Source organism: Haemaphysalis longicornis, unplaced genomic scaffold (assembly GCF_048455015.1).
Source record: "Haemaphysalis longicornis isolate Haplotype H1 unplaced genomic scaffold, Haemaphysalis longicornis Haplotype H1 scaffold_7, whole genome shotgun sequence".
Classification (NCBI taxonomy): domain Eukaryota; kingdom Metazoa; phylum Arthropoda; class Arachnida; order Ixodida; family Ixodidae; genus Haemaphysalis; species Haemaphysalis longicornis.
In genome coordinates this window covers 28385633-28402942 of record NW_027526422.1, presented here as the reverse complement: position 1 = coordinate 28402942, position 17310 = coordinate 28385633, and the positions used below count along the sequence as shown (strand labels likewise).

Below are 17310 nucleotides of genomic sequence, written 5' to 3'. Positions count from 1 at the left end.
CGTTTGCAGAATGGAAGTGTTTGTTTTATTTCATGAAGCACATAAATTCAAAATGTACAAACTCGCAAAAGCCATCTGCTTTGCAAATTTGGTAACCACGCGACAGACTGCATACAACTTTTCACACACAATATAAAAGGCACGCCTTGGGTGTTTGTTCGTGGCATGTGCAAAGCTTGCGTCGCCATTTAAAAGCGAAAGTGTTTCCACAACCATTTTTTTCGTTTTGCGATGTATTGCGCTGGAGTGAAGTCAGCCAAGTATCTCCGCCTCTTGTGAGTATCATTTAGGCTGTTTCGAACAAAAATTGCAATCCAGGGTTTGGATAAGTTCAGTAAAACTACGTAATATTCAAATCATAAGTAGGCTTCTACACTTAGTGAGTAAACTTTCCCATGTACACAGTTTCAATGTGTGCTATATTCATAGCCACAACCTTCTTTTTTGGGGGGGTGGTATTTTTATTACCTGCAAAAAATTTACTTTGTATCTAGCCAACCGTGCGAAGCACAAAAAGTGTCCATTTTTAGGTTGAAGTGCCGTCACACTTTTAAGATTACGATTCAAAACAGTAGAGTCTCATCAACACATTCAAGCAAGGCTACTTTGGTCCCTTAACACAACACATCCTATCATGTTACATGAAAACAAGATACAAGACAGATCAGGAAGTGGTTGTTTCTTTTCACACAACAAAAACAACTTGCACACGTACATATATCGTCATCTGAGCAATTCACCACCCTTCCCTCGCCGAAATTCAAATCAATGCTTACAGTTCCTCTCTGCCTTGCAGACATTTCATCAACCGCCTGTAAAATTGGCTGACTAGAAAAAGGTAGCATCGCTCACACTTTGCGCTATGTCATCAAGGTGTTTCATTATACCCCAAACTTGAACCTTGGCTTCCTTAGTCTTTGGGGGCTTAAACTGGACCCTCCTGGGGTCGCCAAAAGTAAAACATATTTACAGGGCTTATATACACAAAAATTGATACATAATGTGGTAAAACAAAAAGGTTGTATGTATGTGTATAAAAGCACCTTGAAACAACACACTCTTCTATGCGTTCGCAACACATGTAAGCATTCCATAACAAGGCATGCAACAAAAAAAAAAGATCCAGGCAGGCAATTTAATTTTGTTACAATGACACTCAAGTATCTGTCTATCACTGCTGTTGTGTGTTTTGCATAACTACGAAACATTTTTAGTTATGCTTCTGTGTAAAGCTTCACAGTTGGCTTACCTCCTCTTTTTAAAGAATAGGTTAGGCTGGTCACATTGCTACATGCTCTGTCTTCTGCAGGCTGAGGCATTGTGGAATACCCACGCTAGGCTGGCACTTCGAATTTTTCAGTCACCCTAAGGCAGAGCAGATTTGCAAGGGAAAAATACACTGATTTTAGGCAGCGCTGCGAAAAGGCACAAGGCGGAAGGTGACAGAGTCGCTTCATTCTTGCATAGAAGCACAGCAACAAAGTATATTTGCGCGTGGAGTATTTTCTCAGACAAGTATGGCATTCTAGTTGTCCAGCGCATAGAAATGCAGGAAACGTGTTCAGCGCATTCGAAAAACAAAAGTTTGGAGCTTGTTAGTATGCGCTTGCGTGTAAATTGGAAACAAAACAAACGTGTGCTATAAACATGTCAAACACTGACTGCAGGCAAAAAGTGCATTGTTAAGTAGTTTGGGCTTCCAGCTTTGTGAAATAATGCTAACCAGGTTTCTTGGAGAGAAGGGAAGCTGCTGAAAGCAGAAAGTTTTTTTTCTCTCTCAACACATGTTCAGCACCCATAATTTGCTTGGATGGAATTGGATTGCACTGGAGTAACTCATGTTGCTCAGTCAAGCACCAATCAAAAATGCCAGGCAAAGTGTTTAAGCGAATAAGGTTGCAAGTTGCAAGCATTTCACATATTTCACACATGCAACACAAATGCTTAACAATTTTGTGAAATTTGTTTAAAGTTTCATGTAACACCTGTTCACACTTTATACCGAAGCATTAAAAAAGCAAGATTCATATATTGTGGACCTTGCGCATTCGCCATAGCCACAACTCGTCTTAGCGTAGTAGATCACATTATGCCAGTAGGTCTTGCTTTTACTTGTTCTGCTGTGCTGCCTTCTGACAGGAGCATTAACCTGGCTTTTAAAAAATGACAGGCAGAATGTGTAGTGTCAATTCACAATCTCGCGTTACTCATAGATGGCAAAAAGGCGTAGCAAAAATAGTGTCGTCTGAGGCCGGTTTAGTTAACATCACTGAACCAACGTGTTAAAGCCCAAAGCCGCACCCATTGAATGTTGCTGACACAATGGCCATAGCACGCTCCATTCACACTGTCTGGTTTCCACACTGTACGAAAGCAGTATTGGAATTGACACATGTGCAAAAGCAGTATTGGAATAACTAAGACAGCTCACGCAAGACACATCACATCCACAAACACGAGAAATAAAAAACACGGGGCTCGCTACATGAAATAAATAAAGCTAATGGCACACAGTCCTCGCACTATCACACTGTATGCAATGCACATTGGAACGTTTCGTCAGAACGATAGTGCATTGCTGCAGGCATTCTCAGCCACAGCTCTCGATGACGATGCATCACCTTGAAGCAAAGGCACGCACAGAGCCCAAAATGAACAGCCACCGAGTGTGAGTGTTGCTGCAATGGCCTCTTCATTTTAACTGAGAGGGTTTTTTTCTGTCTCAGTTATAGGGCATCTCGAGGGAAAGAGCGCACAGACACATTCGCATAAAACGGACCCCTTGGAACAGGTAAAGGCCACGGCTCCTCATCTTTGCATGTCGCGTCTCCTCACCTCGCGCCTCAAGAGCTATACCCAGAGCCATGGCCTTGTGGTATGCGTGTCATGTGGGAGCAAAAGAAGGTGAAACATCTGCATGTGTCTGCGCAGCCTCTGCCACACGAATGCCTGCGCGCTAGCCTTGTGCAACACAATTCCATTTTCTTTCAGCGGCAAGGCTTTTCACTCAGAGGATTGTGACAGTGCCTGTGACGGAAAGGCAACACATGGGTATTGTGCGAGTCCCATGTAGTTCCAGTGTGCCAATTGTTCCAAAACGTTTGTCAATTAAAAAGCTGAGGAGTTCACTGTCCTGTGTAGAGGGCAGGTATGTTCGACATCGCTTGCATTGTAGTTCACTGGCAGTTTTCACCAAGGTAGTAATCTACAAAATGCTCCAGTTCTGCTCGAGTGCTTTTGCTTCAAAGACTCTGGGGCTCGCCTAGGCCCATCACAAATAACTACTGCAGTGTAAAAATGCTGGGAGAGTAAATGTGACCAGTGGAAGGTGCTGGCTGCTTACAACGCGCTCATAACATCTCTCCGCCAGGGCTTTTCTGAGGGTGGCTCAAGCTTTCTGAACGAGGTTTTTTCTGCATTTTATGCATCAACTTTAGTGCGCTAATAGCCATTTCTCACCCAAGTTGGCTAGTCTGGTTAATCGGCTGTGGTCACTTTAGTTGCACATGGCACAATGGTGGAATCAGAATCTACACCATTGCTAAGCAGTTGCTTTTTTCCATGCGCCGATTTCCCGTGCCACCCGTCTCCCAGAGAAAGCAGCTTGCTAGAGATTTCACATTCCAAACCATCTATACTCTGCCCAAGCGTGTGCTCCGCACGTAGACTTCAAAGTGTTTCAGGCTACCAAAAGTTCTTTAACAAGCACTATAGTGTTCGTCTACAGGCATACCCACCACCTGCTTCTTCTGCGAACACTGTTTCCATTCCCTCCACTGCAGCCAACACCTTCGGTAAGAATAAGTTGAGTATACCACCCTTGCTGCGCCCAACAGCGGCAGGGAACTGGCATTATACCAGTTACCGGGATCAAGACCTCCTGCCAAGGGTCAGAACCAAAACTGCACTGAGTATGAGCAGGCCAGTTGTTGCCAAGCGTTCCAATGCAGCATCGTTGCTGAGTGCGCTGTGCTCGTCCGCGTAGGAGGGCTTGGCCACGGGGCAGCCGAACCACTCAGCCACATGCTGCGTCCGGTTGTAGACGTGCATTCGCCGGTCGTTGAACCGCCAAAAGTTCTGGCCCTTGAAGAAGTACGTCTGGCCTGCATGCACAAGAGAGTGCGTCAAGGCCCTCAATAGCAGTAGGTCGCGCTACAAAAATCAATCGAAATGCGCCAACTGCGTTATCTAAGCATAAAAGAGCGAGCACACTTTCTTCTGTGCGACTGATAGGTGAATACCTGCCACGCAGGCTACAAATTTGATTTTAGTGCAACTAAAAATGAATGTGGACAGCAACAAATGAAATGGAGGCTACAAATTTGATTTTAGTGTGATTAAAAATGAACGTGGACAATAGTAAATGAAATGTATATACATATGTAGATACAAACCTGAGTGCGCAAATTTTTGCAGTTGCATTCAATAGTGCTCAAGCAATGGAGTCAGTCATTTATAATGATGAAGTGTAGCCACTGCAACTAGTAGATGAACTGTAGCTATGTTACCGTGCAAATATTCTACTGTTTTCATTTGTGAACCGTGCCAAACAATAAATTTAATTGGAACAATTTGCCTGTTCGGTATAAATTAATTACTACTTTTTTATCATAGATTATTCCACAAGGAGAAACAAAAAAGGCAGAGACTAACCCACATCTAACAGTTGTGTCATTCCTACTTCAGCTATTTACAGCTTATCTTACATGAGGATTGCTGCTCTTGTGCTATGGCATGGCCCAGAGCAAACTTTGAAATCTGCTGATGACTCTAATAAGATGATTGTGTAGATGATGGTCATGATGATAGCTTACCGTCCGTGTACTGGAAAGCAGCGTCGACGTTGCGCGGTACTCCCCTCCACATGCGGATGTGCCTCGGGTAGTCCAGCTCAACGCTGGCATCGAACTCGTCGTAGCGCCAGTACTGTTCGCCGCTGAAGAAGTAGGTCTTGCCATTGTGGCCCCACACCATCGCTGCATCCACGTGGCTCAGACTCGCTGGCAAGCCCAGGTTGGTGAGTGGCCGCGGGTATCCCGGGAGCGCTTTGTTGCTGTTGAACAGCCAGTACTGGCGCCCTGTGCACAAAGATGGGGAGACGCATGCAAGTGCTGTTTCGCGCAATGCATGTAAGGGGAAGTGCAGAACTTTCAAAACATTGTCTTTCTGCAGGAACAAAACAAACTTGAAATATGTAAAATAAACTTAAATTTTTATGTTATTGGCTGGTACGCTGGGCACATATTGTCACGAAGCCAAGGACGACGCGTTGTCTTGCAGGAGAAACAAGTTTATTGGAGCGAACTTGTGCTCCCCTAACAACTCAAAAGAATACAGAAGCGGCGAAGCAGCGGTCAACAAAGTGACTTGCGTCAGCGAGCGTCGCAGAATCGAATGCCCCGGCGTCCGCACTGCAGGCTTTTTATCTTTTGGCGCGCGTGGTTCTCGAAACGTCGATTCGCATCGAGAACATAGTAGACCCAAGAAGATTATTCTGGGCTGTTCACGTTAGATAGGAATGCTCCCCCTATCACAACAGATAACACATGCGGCACAGAAAGAAAGAATTGAACACGCGCTTTCCTTGGCGCAGAGATAACACAGACCGGCACAGCCGGGCGGTAAAAGCAAAACACAAATAAACAAACCCAATGTATGGTTCGCGGCATTACCCCCCCTTTAAGAGTGCATCGACCCGATGCTAACATAAGCGACAGTCCGAACAAATGAAAATAAAAGTTCGTCATCGTGCGTAGAAAGGTTTTAAGCGAACCACGTGGACGACTTCAGGCCGCGTGCGTCGTCGTGATGTGCCGGAGTCACCATCGGGGATCACTTCGTAGGTAAGTTGGCCAACACGTCGTAGAATCTGGTAGGGTCCGAAATACCGTCGCAGGAGCTTCTCACTGAGTCCGCGTCGTCGGATGGGAGTCCAAACCCACACACGATCCCCTGGTTGGTACTCGGCGTCTCGGCGTCGGAGGTTGTAGCGGTCCGCATCCACCAGCTGCTGGCCCGTTATACGAACTCGAGCGAGCTGGCGGGCCTCCTCCGCACGTTGAAGATATCCGTGGACGTCGGCGTTGAGGTCGTCGTCTTCTACGTGCGGAAGCATGGCGTCGAGCATCGTAGTCGGCCTTCTACCGTAGACAAGCTCGAACGGCGTCAGCTGCGTCGTCTCCTGGATAGCCGTGTTGTACGCAAACGTGACATACGGGAGAACTTCGTCCCAAGTCTTATGTTCAACGTCAACGTACATTGACAGCATATCTGCGATTGTCTTGTTCAGACGTTCTGTTAGTCCGTTCGTTTGGGGGTGGTACGCGGTCGTTCTTCGGTGATCCGTGTTGCTGTAGCGTAATACTCCTTGCATCAGCTCTGCAGTAAATGCCGTTCCGCGGTCTGTGATTAGGACTTCCGGGGCTCCATGTCGCAGCACAACTTGGCTTATAAAGAACTTCGCCACTTCTTGTGCAGTCCCCCTCGGAAGAGCGGCGGTCTCTGCGTAGCGCGTCATGTAGTCTGTCGCTACGACAATCCACTTGTTCTGTGATCGTGACGTAGGGAACGGGCCTAAAAGGTCCATTCCAATCTGTTGAAATGGTCTCGATGGGACGGCGATCGGTTGCAGAAGTCCGGCGGGTCTTGTCGGCGGCGTTTTTCGTCGCTGGCAGTCACGGCAGCTCCGGACGTAGTGGGTGACGTCAGAGGTAAGGCCGGGCCAGTAGTACCTCGCCTTGATTTTTCCAATAGTGCGGGCTGTGCCCAGATGTCCGGAAGACGGGTCGTCGTGGCACGCTTCCAAAATTTCGTCACGAAGGTCCGCGGGGATGACGAGGAGGTAATTCGCTCTTGTTCCGGGGCAGAAATTCTTCTTCACAAGGACGGAGTTTCTCAGGCTGAATGCTGGTAAGCTGCGTTTGAAGGTCCTAGGAACGGCAACGTTGCATCCCTCGAGGTACTCGATTATGACGCGTAAGTCGGGGTCGGCACGCTGCTGGGCGGCTAGGTCGCTCTCCGTCACGATCCCGAAGAACGCGCTGTCTTCATCAGAGTCTTGTGGTGGGTCGACGGGGGCGCGGGACAGGCAGTCGGCGTCGGAGTGTTTCCTGCCGGATTTATAAACGACGGTAACGTCGAACTCCTGCAGGCGCAAGCTCCACCGCCCAAGACGGCCAGAGGGGTCCTTCAAATTGGCGAGCCAACACAGCGCATGGTGGTCTGTTACAACCTTGAATGGCCTTCCATACACGTATGGGCGAAATTTTGAAATCGCCCATATAATAGCCAGGCACTCTTTCTCAGAGGCAGAATAGTTTTTCTCCTCCTTCGACAGACCACGGCTGGCATAGGCGATTACCCTTTCGCAGCCGCTTTGCTTTTGGACAAGGACGGCACCCAAGCCGATATCACTGGCGTCCGTGTGCATTTCCGTTTCGGCATTTTCGTCGAAATGAGCGAGCACGGGCGGGCTTTGCAGGCGTATTTGCAGCTCGCAGAATGCTTTTTCTTGGTCGTTTTCCCAGCTGAAAGGGGTGCTATCTTTCGTCAAGCGCGTGAGTGGCTCTGCAATGCGTGCGAAGTTTGCCACGAAGCGCCGGTAGTATGCGCACAGCCCGAGAAATCTTCGCACGCCCTTCTTGTCTTTCGGCCTTGGGAAGTTCGCAATCGCTGAAGTTTTTGCCGGGTCAGGTAGGACTCCCGCGGCGTTGACGACGTGGCCCAAGAACTTGAGTTCCCCGTATGCGAAACGGCACTTTTCAGGCTTTAGCGTCAACCCCGACGTACGAATGGCCTCGAGTACAGACTCCAACCTTGCAAGGTGTTCGTCGAAAGTCCGGGCGAATACCACTACGTCGTCGAGGTATACGAGGCAGGTGTGCCACTTAAGGCCAGCTAGCACAGTGTCCATGACTCTTTGAAACGTCGCTGGTGCTGTGCACAGCCCAAACGGCATCACCTTGAACTCGTATAGGCCGTCTGGGGTTATAAATGCAGTCTTCTCTCGGTCTCTCTCGTCCACTTCGATTTGCCAGTAGCCGGTCTTCAGGTCCATCGATGAGAAGTACTTCGCGTGGCAGAGGTGGTCGAGGGCGTCGTCGATTCGGGGAAGGGGGTACACGTCCTTTTTCGTGATTTTGTTCAGTCGCCGGTAGTCAACGCAAAACCTTAATGTGCCGTCTTTTTTCTTTACGAGTACGACGGGCGCAGCCCAGGGGCTTTTCGATGGCTGTATAATGTCATCGCTCAGCATGTCGTCGACTTGAGTCCGGATGGCTTCCCGTTCGTGTGAAGAGACGCGGTACGGTGACTGTCTGGTAGGTCGGGCTCCATCTTCGGTTATTATTCGGTGCTTAGCTAGAGGGGTCTGACGTAGTTTTGCGCTCGACGAAAAACATTCGCTGTAGCGACGCAGCAAAGCCAATAATTTTTTCCGTTGTTCTTGCGGTAGCGCCGGATTCACGTCGAATGGCTGAGGGAGCCTGAAGGTTTCTACGGGTGTGCGTTCAAAGTCGGCGACTGCGATCACATCACTTGCTTCTTGCGTTTCTTCGAGGAACGCAATTGCAGCTCCCTTGTTTAAATGCTGGTACTCTTCGGTGAAATTAGTGACCAAAACGTGAGACTGGCGTTGCTTAAAGTGCGCAATGCCTCTTGCGACGGAGACGCCGCGGTCGAGAAGCAACCTTCGATCACTCTCTACGATAGCGTCGATGTCAGAAGCAGCATCCTCACAGTAGACGGCGATCATCAAGCTTGCGCGGGGTGGCAGGGTGATGTGATCGTCGGCGATCCTGACAGCAGCACGGTGATCGGGGTTCGGTTGCGGCGTCGTGGAGTGATCGGAGGAAAATGTTATCGACTTGGTCTGCAGATCAATTATTGCGCCGTTGTCCGTCAAAAAGTCAATTCCGAGAATCACGTCGCGGGAGCAGTTAGGCAGAACGACGAACGCCGCAGGGTACGTTGTGCCGTCTATGGTGACGCGCGATGTGCACATTCCACTTGGCGTCACGAGGTGGCCTCCTGCTGTGCGTATGTGCGGACCGTCCCATCTGGTCATAACTTTCTTCAGTTTAGACGCAAATGGTCCGCTCATTACCGAATAGTCGGCTCCCGTGTCTACGAGGGCGACTACGTCAAAGCCGTCGATGGACACCTTGACGTCGGATGCCGCCTTCCTCGAGTTCCGGGTGCGTCGGGGCGTCGCATCTCGGCTTGTGCGTGTTGACGGTCGGGCACTGTGCGTCGTCGTTGTCATCGTCTTCTCAGCGGACGTCTCGTCGTGTACGGGAGTCTCGTCAGGTCTGGGTCGGGTCGTCGGGATGAGGGCATGTTGTGAGTCACTGTCTTCCGCGAGTCGTTGCGTCGTTGGAGGGTTTTCATTTTTCCGCGATCGTGCAACTTTACCTCCAGAAGTTGCTGCTTTTAGTTTCCCCCGCGTGGGCTGGGGGACCTTCCACGTGAGAACTCAGCATTGCTACGGCGGTTCGGCGACTGGTATGGGTAGGGTGACGGCGAACGGTTGAAACGGGCTGGTCGACGGCTGGTGTTGGACAGGTACTCTTCGATCTCCGTTGGGTGCTGGCCAGTTCGGGGGCGGGGTGCGTCGACGGAGAACCCTCGCAAACCGAGCCTCCTGTAGGGGCAGCGACGGTAGACGTGGTCGGCCTCTCCGCAGTGGTAGCACAGCGGACGATTGTCGGACGTTCGCCACACGTCGGTCTTCCTTGGGGCAGGGGGTTGAGCCGCAGGTGGTCGGGCCGGCGAGAGGGGACGACGGTACGGAGCCTCGTGACGATAGGGTGCAGGTGGGCGAGGGCGATGTACAGCAGCCGCGTAGGTCATGGCTTGCGGCTCGCGAGGTGCTACTGGCGTCGTTGAAGTTCCCAGCGCTTGCTGCACTTCTTCTCTAATGACGTCGGTAAGAGAAGCGACTTGTGGTTGCGGCGTCGTCGGGAGCAGTTTCCGCAGCTCCTCCCTCACTATTTCGCGGATAGCCTCGCGTATGCTATCAGCCGGAACCCGCATGTTGTCGATGTAGTTCGCACTGGCCGCGCCAACAAAGTTCCGGTCATACTGCTTAGCACGCATTTCGAGAGCCTTCTCAATCGTGCTGGCTTCGGTCACGAATTCAGCGATGGTTTTGGGCGGGTTGCGGACAAGTCCAGCAAACAGCTCCTCCTTCACACCGCGCATCAAGAAGCGTAACTTCTTTTCTTCCGTCATTTCGGGGTCCGCGCGGCGAAATAATTGCTTCATCTCCTCAACGAAGATCACGACCCCTTCGTTGGGGTGTTGTGTCCGAGTTTCAAGCAAAAGCGCAGCTCGCTCTTTTCTCACAACGGTAGTGAATGTCTTCAGGAACTCCCTTTTGAAGTGAGTCCAGTCGGTCAAAGAACTCTCATGGTTCTCGAACCAAGTTCGAGCAGCATCTTCTAAGTAAAAGAAGATATGCCGGAAAGTTTCTTCGTCGTCCCACCTGTTGAAGATGCGGACGCGCTCCAGCTTATCCAACCATTCTTCGGGGTCTTCAGCGGGGGCTCCCCGGAACGATGGCGGTTCCCGGGGCTGCTGCAGGACGATTGGCGATGTTGTTTCTTGCACCATGGTGTTGGTTGCAGCGTTCTTTTTCTTGGGCCCTTCTGGCATCAAACCGAACTCGGGTGGTAAATCTTGCAGGCGGGGGCTGGCTCTTGTTGGACTGGCTTGGCGGCTTCTCGAGGTTGTAGTGGGCATGAAGGGTGCGTACCCAGCACCTCCACCAGATGTCACGAAGCCAAGGACGACGCGTTGTCTTGCAGGAGAAACAAGTTTATTGGAGCGAACTTGTGCTCCCCTAACAACTCAAAAGAATACAGAAGCGGCGAAGCAGCGGTCAACAAAGTGACTTGCGTCAGCGAGCGTCGCAGAATCGAATGCCCCGGCGTCCGCACTGCAGGCTTTTTATCTTTTGGCGCGCGTGGTTCTCGAAACGTCGATTCGCATCGAGAACATAGTAGACCCAAGAAGATTATTCTGGGCTGTTCACGTTAGATAGGAATGCTCCCCCTATCACAACAGATAACACATGCGGCACAGAAAGAAAGAATTGAACACGCGCTTTCCTTGGCGCAGAGATAACACAGACCGGCACAGCCGGGCGGTAAAAGCAAAACACAAATAAACAAACCCAATGTATGGTTCGCGGCAATATTTAGCAAGACACACATCAACATGCAATATATTGGCGGCTTGTAACTTTTCTGCTCACAGCATTGGCGGTATACAGAACGGGCACATTCACCAACCTATGAAGAAGGCGATCTTTTGGTCTGGCCGCTCATAGACTGCATCGATCTTCTCCAGGTCTGCTGGCAGGTCAAACCAGAAGAGGTCGATCTTCACCGGGTACCCCTCCTTCAAGCCCTGCTCGTTCATGCGCCAGAAGTACTGCAATAGGACACAAGCCTGTAGCACTTCCTCAGGCTCAACTCCTCTCCCTCCCTTTCCCCTCCCCACTGTCCTCACCTCTTCATCCCTAAATGTTTCTTTTTAACACAAGTGTTTTATTCCTGGATACACCAAGATTTTGCTGACGTCATATCCATCATGGAAATGACGCCAGTACAACGAAGCAATCAGCCTGTAAAGGGTGCACACCTGCACACAGGGTCTTCTTGCGGGGAAGCAATCTTTAGTACTAAAGGGTTGTTCGTTTTCAGGTTTTATATTTTAACACGAAACTGTTTTATGCCGGGATACACCAAGATTTCAATGACGCCAGTACACCTTCGCCAAAGGGACCCGTCAGCAGCACGTCGCTCGCCAAGAACACCCACAAGACAGCCGCCGACCCGCAAATCATGCTCAGCTGCATTCGCTGCACATTTCACTTCCGTGTTTTACCGATTTCTATGACAGAGGAATCAACCACAGCATTATTTTCCTTTTCGCAACCCTTCGTCCTCCACTTCTACATTCCGCTCTTCCCTTTATTATCCCCTCCTTTCTCCTGTTCCCCCTGTAACTGCACTCGGAGGGGAGGATTCCCCTCCATCCTCCCTTTTCCTCTTTGTCTGCCCACCTCCTCTTCTCCCCGAATCCAACACACTGTTCTCCTCCTCCCCGCCTCTTTCCCTCTCTCAATCCAGCTCCCTTCCCCTCCTCTCGGTAACGTGATCCACAATGCGTGGTCCATGTTGGGCACGTGACTCATCGGTACAAGGAGCAAAGCGATGAAAGCAAACGTAAAGAAGCATCAACGAGTCCGGTAAACCTATAAATTGAGCAGCATCAGTACAGGGTCCGGTCTGAGTAGACAACCGGTGTGATTGCGCAAATAGTACTCCTTCTGTCGAAGGTCCTTTCGACAAGCTGAAAGAGCTCACGCACTGCGCCGCGAGCCCCCCTCGGTTACCCGGCGACTGCGGATGTGCGGAGCTGCCGACAGATCGCACTCACCTTCCCCTTGAAGATGAAGAGTTCGCGGCGGATCACGGCGATGGCATCGATGGAGGTGCTGCACTTGTCCGGCTTGCCCGGTGTCGGGCTCTCCGGTTGTTCCGGTGGCGACCGCGGCGGCGACTGCGGTGGCTGGGGTCTGCCTCCACCGCGGTGCGTCGGCTCCCGACCCGATCCCCCTCCGCGAGGCGGCTGTCGTCCTTGCGGCCCCCGTCCCGGGGACGACGTCGTCGTCCGCGGGATTATGGGCTGCATGGACGCCCACTTGGTCGGGTACTTGGCGCCTGCACGACGACATCAGACGGCGAGTCAGCTCCACACCTACTCACTCACACCCAGCGGCGGAAAGGAAACGGGGGAAAATGAACCGCACGCCTAAACAATGTGCCTGTGCGCGAAATTTGAAATGAAAACACATTTCTCCCTCACTGACAGATTAATCTGGCCCGAATGGCCTTCCAAATTCTGATTTATCTCCCCAAGAAGCACATACCGTAGAGCCTCTGGATGCCCACTTTGTCGTCGTAAGGCAGTTGGAAGTCCTCCTTGACGCCCTGGTAGTAGGGGTACATCAGGGACCCCGGCACCGACGAGTGCGAGAGGCCCAGCGAGTGGCCGAACTCATGGGCCGCCACCGCGAACAGGCTCACCTCTGCACAACACGTGGAGAACAAGGCGAACATGTGAGGAAAAAGAAACACGTAGGAAAGCGATCATATTCACGACTCAAATGAAGTTCAAACAAGGAATTATTGGCTGCGCACGACACGGTATTTTGCGCACGGGGCGTTGCAGCCATAGGATTTTCGAACCGCTTATCGGGGAATTCTCGATCGTTGTTTGGATGTTCAGGATTTCAAACGTTCCCGAAAGTTAGTTTTCTTTCAGCTTTCCTAGAAGCGAACTCCTTCATGAATTGGTCCAAATAAAGCGCATCAGTTCTCTCCCGATGAACATCAACAAGAAGATGGGGTAACCTATAGACTGGGGCATTGTGCATCGTAGCTATAGGTATGTCTTCAGGCGCCGAAGACCCCTAAATGACCTTTCTGAGCTGGCTGCAGGTACTAGCACCGTCAGAAATAGGATAAGTCAGACCACTTGATCTATAAGGTGTTGCATTCAGAAAGGCGTCCCACCGGGCACCATCCTCTCCGCCATGCGTGTGGTAGCGTGGTGGTGAGCGGCTAGCGAATGCTGCTGCATTGGAGGTAACGACTTGAAGCACAAGGCAAACTTAACTGGTTTACTGCATGGCGAGAGATGAGCCGAAGCAAAACAGAAACAATGCCCTTATGGGCGAAATTACACTACTGAACTTGAGCAGAGTGACAACATTTCTTCGCTGCTCCAAAACTAATGAACTTCTGCGCTTGGGGCCTTTTATTTATACTCAAAGCGCTAGCGGTCAAACAAGTTATCCCCCTGCTTTTACGCAAGGCGCGAACAGTGTAGACACACAACACTCCAGAGTTTGTGAGGGGTCGGTAGAAGCGGCGCACGCCGAGTCCGAGAGAGGGGAGAGAGAAGAGGTTTCCGCAACGGCGTCTGCGTCCTTCGGACAAGTCGTTTGCCACCGCCAAAGTTTTAATATCGCAGACAGAGAGGTGCTAGCAATCCGGCCTTTCCCAGGCGTGTAGCGGCGTGTTGGAATCCGTTCGCTACAAGCCTGAGTCACCGACACAGAGTGACAGAAGCACCCACTCGAAAGGCGCACATAGTGGAGGCTCCGCCACAGAGCCGAAGAGTGCTTCACTAAGCTTGAAGCACAGCGGCGCGCTGATTTGTAACAGTTGGCGCTCAGGGATTTATACACCCCCCCCCCCAAAAAAAAAAAAAAGAAGAAAAGATTCCACAACCCACAACCACCCCGAGAAGGATTTCAACACCCCCCAAAATCGACATTCAGGATAAACCCCTGCCCAGGGATTTATACACAACCCCGCCACCCCCCCTCAAGGATTTCGACACCCCCCAGAAAATATTCCACCCGCACCCTGTCCAGGGATTTATACACCCCCCCCCCCCCAAATACCCCAACACTACCCTAGGAAGGCTTCGACACCACCCACCCCCCAAAATCGTAATTCTGGATAAACCCCTCCATCGACGGCAGAGACAAAAACATTTTTTATTTATTGACCTTTCGGATCCGTCGAAGTTCACGCCGCCGTGCAAAAGTCCGCCTAAACGGTAAAAGAATTTTCAATGCGTAAGCTTTCTTTTGGGAGTGCCCTACCGAATGCGTGATTCGGAAATCGTACCGCCTCTTTTGTACGTTTGGTCTCGACAAATTGTTATCGCCGCGGCGGAAATCGCATCGCTTCGTCGCAAGTGTGAACGGGCCCTTAGTTTTTGCGTTTCTTCGTCTTATGGCGCTAATTACTTCGACTGGCTTATCTGCTGCACCGTGTTTGTGTCTCTTTGTTCTGGTTTGTTTGTTTTCGTCTAACGGGGCTAATTACGTATTTGCGCACCCAATTTTGCGTTACCTGTTCATAATTGCGTGAATCTTGTGAAGCGGACGCGTTAGCTCCTCGAAGCCCCGATTCCTGGTCAGGGATTTATACCCCCCCCCCCCCCTCCTAACACCCGCCCAACCCCCCCGCCGGAAAGAATTCGACATCCCCCAAAAAAGATTGCACGACCACGAGAACCAGGCACAGGGATTTATACACCCCCTCCCCCCCCCCCACCCCCTTAAACACACACACCCCAAGCAGTCCCCTAACACCCCCCAGGAGGGTTTCGACACCCCCCAGAATCGAAATTCTGGATAAATACCTGCATTAAAAATCTGAACATCAGACTGAACTTTCAAATTCCAGCTGGGCGAGACGGGCGATCTGGTTTCCCCTTTCGGCGCTGCAACTCTTTGCATGTGTGTCCCGCGGATTGTTTACGCTCAGGTGACCGCCGCAGTCATCAACTCGTTCTGCCCTGTGCATCAGGTTCTGAAAACTTGTGGCAGCACCCTTGGCGCCAGAACAGCGCGGCGGCGGTGTAGCAGTGCATCGATTTCTTTTCTTCTCCGCTGGCCCGCGCGTTCGAGCTAGTCGAGGCGGCTGCAAGGGAGATGCGCTCTTACGAACGCACGCACAGGCCATCGCGCGTTGCCACAGGACTTCGCGCAACTCCAGAACCCGCTCTACTCCGGCGAAGGGAGCGACCGATCGAAGAAGCTTTTGGGACGGCGTCGTCACCACGTTGTTGCCTGCGCCTCGTCTTGGCTTTCGACCGCTCCATTCTCCCCACGGCGCCGATGGGGCGGCCGCCCGCTTTATTATTACTTTTTGCTCTGTTTTCCCTTGTCATTATCCCCCCCTTTTCTTTTTTTCCGTTCGTGCCGAGAGAAACGCGCCAGCAGCGTCGTCGAATGGGCTGAGTTGAGGCAGTGCGGCCATTGGAAACAGCTGACGCAGCCGTGGCGGCCGTGCTGGGAAGCCCACTCTGTCAAGCGACGTCGTCACGGCGCCCCCTCGAGGGTCTTCCGAGCCCCCCTCCCCCGTGCGAGCCGTCACCGCCGAACCAATTTTCAAAGACAGCGAAGATGAAGAGAGCAGCGAAGGGATTCACGCGGACCGTATGGATATATTTTGATATAAACAAAACGTAGTCAGAGAAAATAACGCCTGCCCACTTTCCATTTCGGGCGAATTTTCTGCATTGGTTCCATTTGTCCACGTTCCCTTTCCACCGCAATCAACCAAGGGGCAACCACCTTAGCATCCCTCACCCCTTTTTACCCCTGCCACTTTTTTTTGCGTCCTCCTTAGCAATTGTTCCCTCAGTAATCATATCTGAGTTTAAATGCGACTATCACTCATTACAACTGTTTGTGAATTAGTGAGCACGAGCGTTCCTCACCAAAAGAGGCTCTAGTGTAGTATTATGCATGCCGTACACATCCTATACCGGGAGAAGCCTTCGTCCTGCAGTGGACATAAATAGGCTGATAAATGAATGAATAAATGAATGAATGAATGACCTCGTTCCTAGCAGTGACTCGTCCAATTTAAGAGTATTTAAAGCATGTATTCTTTCCTGTTTTAAGGAATGATTGGAACCTCCTCTTGTTCCTGTTTCTGTTTTGATTGAGTGATTGATTGTAGGGTTTAACGCACCGAAGCAACGCAGGCGATGAGGCGCGCCGTGGTGGAGGGCTCCGGAATAATTTTGACCACCTGGGGATCAAATTTCGTACACACGGGAGTTTTCACTTTTCGCCTCCATCAGAAAAACGGCCGCCGCGGCTCCTGTTTTTGTTTTACATTTCGGGTGGAAGGTTTGGGGTTCCGGTTAAAAGCACACTGTGGCTATTCTGCGCTGTCTTTGAGCGCTGCAGACAACATCTTTAAACGTTTCTGGCAGGACTCCCACCTATAACGTGTGAAGGTACTCCTGCCATTATTCCGTCTGCCACCTAGAAACGTCACATCCTGACATTTTTTTCGACACGGTATGTAGTGACGTCACATGCGAGAAGTTCGGGCGACTTAGTTCTTACGAGTTTTACGATGTGACCTAGCGCTGCTATGTTAACGCGCAACATAGAATTATACTCTGCGAAGCAAAACGCGGCGAAAACTTTTAATTGTGCGCATTCTTTTTGTTTTTAGACAATACTGCAGTCCAGAATTACGCCCAAGCAGGAGTGGAAAGATAAACACATAGCATGTCAGGCAATTGCGCTTATACAATCTCTATCTTAGAAACACCAACAAAAGAATGACAAAGACAAAAAAGGCAAAGACAAGAATGATAAAGACAAAAGACAAGCTACCTACAAGCCACAAGCGGGCACGGAGCTGCAGAACACACTCCTTCAAATTCGCACCTGGTCCTGTCCAGACAACGAAACAATCA

The 17310-nt window shown here is 50.7% G+C and overlaps 1 protein-coding gene across 3 annotated transcripts in view; it reads right to left on the bottom strand.

Annotated features, from left to right (window-relative positions):
* Positions 1-2: 2 nt before the first annotated feature.
* The window catches only part of LOC144144974 (matrix metalloproteinase-2-like), a 238219-nt gene continuing 220911 nt past the window's right edge, over positions 3-17310 (bottom strand). For all 3 annotated transcript variants that reach the window (XM_077676473.1, XM_077676475.1, XM_077676474.1), the window contains exons 4-8: positions 12938-13096; positions 12445-12728; positions 11292-11433; positions 4815-5078; positions 3-4103 (exon numbers count right to left, since the gene is read on the bottom strand). In XM_077676473.1, the coding sequence (XP_077532599.1) occupies positions 3871-4103; positions 4815-5078; positions 11292-11433; positions 12445-12728; positions 12938-13096 (1082 nt within the window). In that variant the 3' untranslated portion in view covers positions 3-3870. The remainder of the gene's footprint in view (positions 4104-4814; positions 5079-11291; positions 11434-12444; positions 12729-12937; positions 13097-17310) is intronic.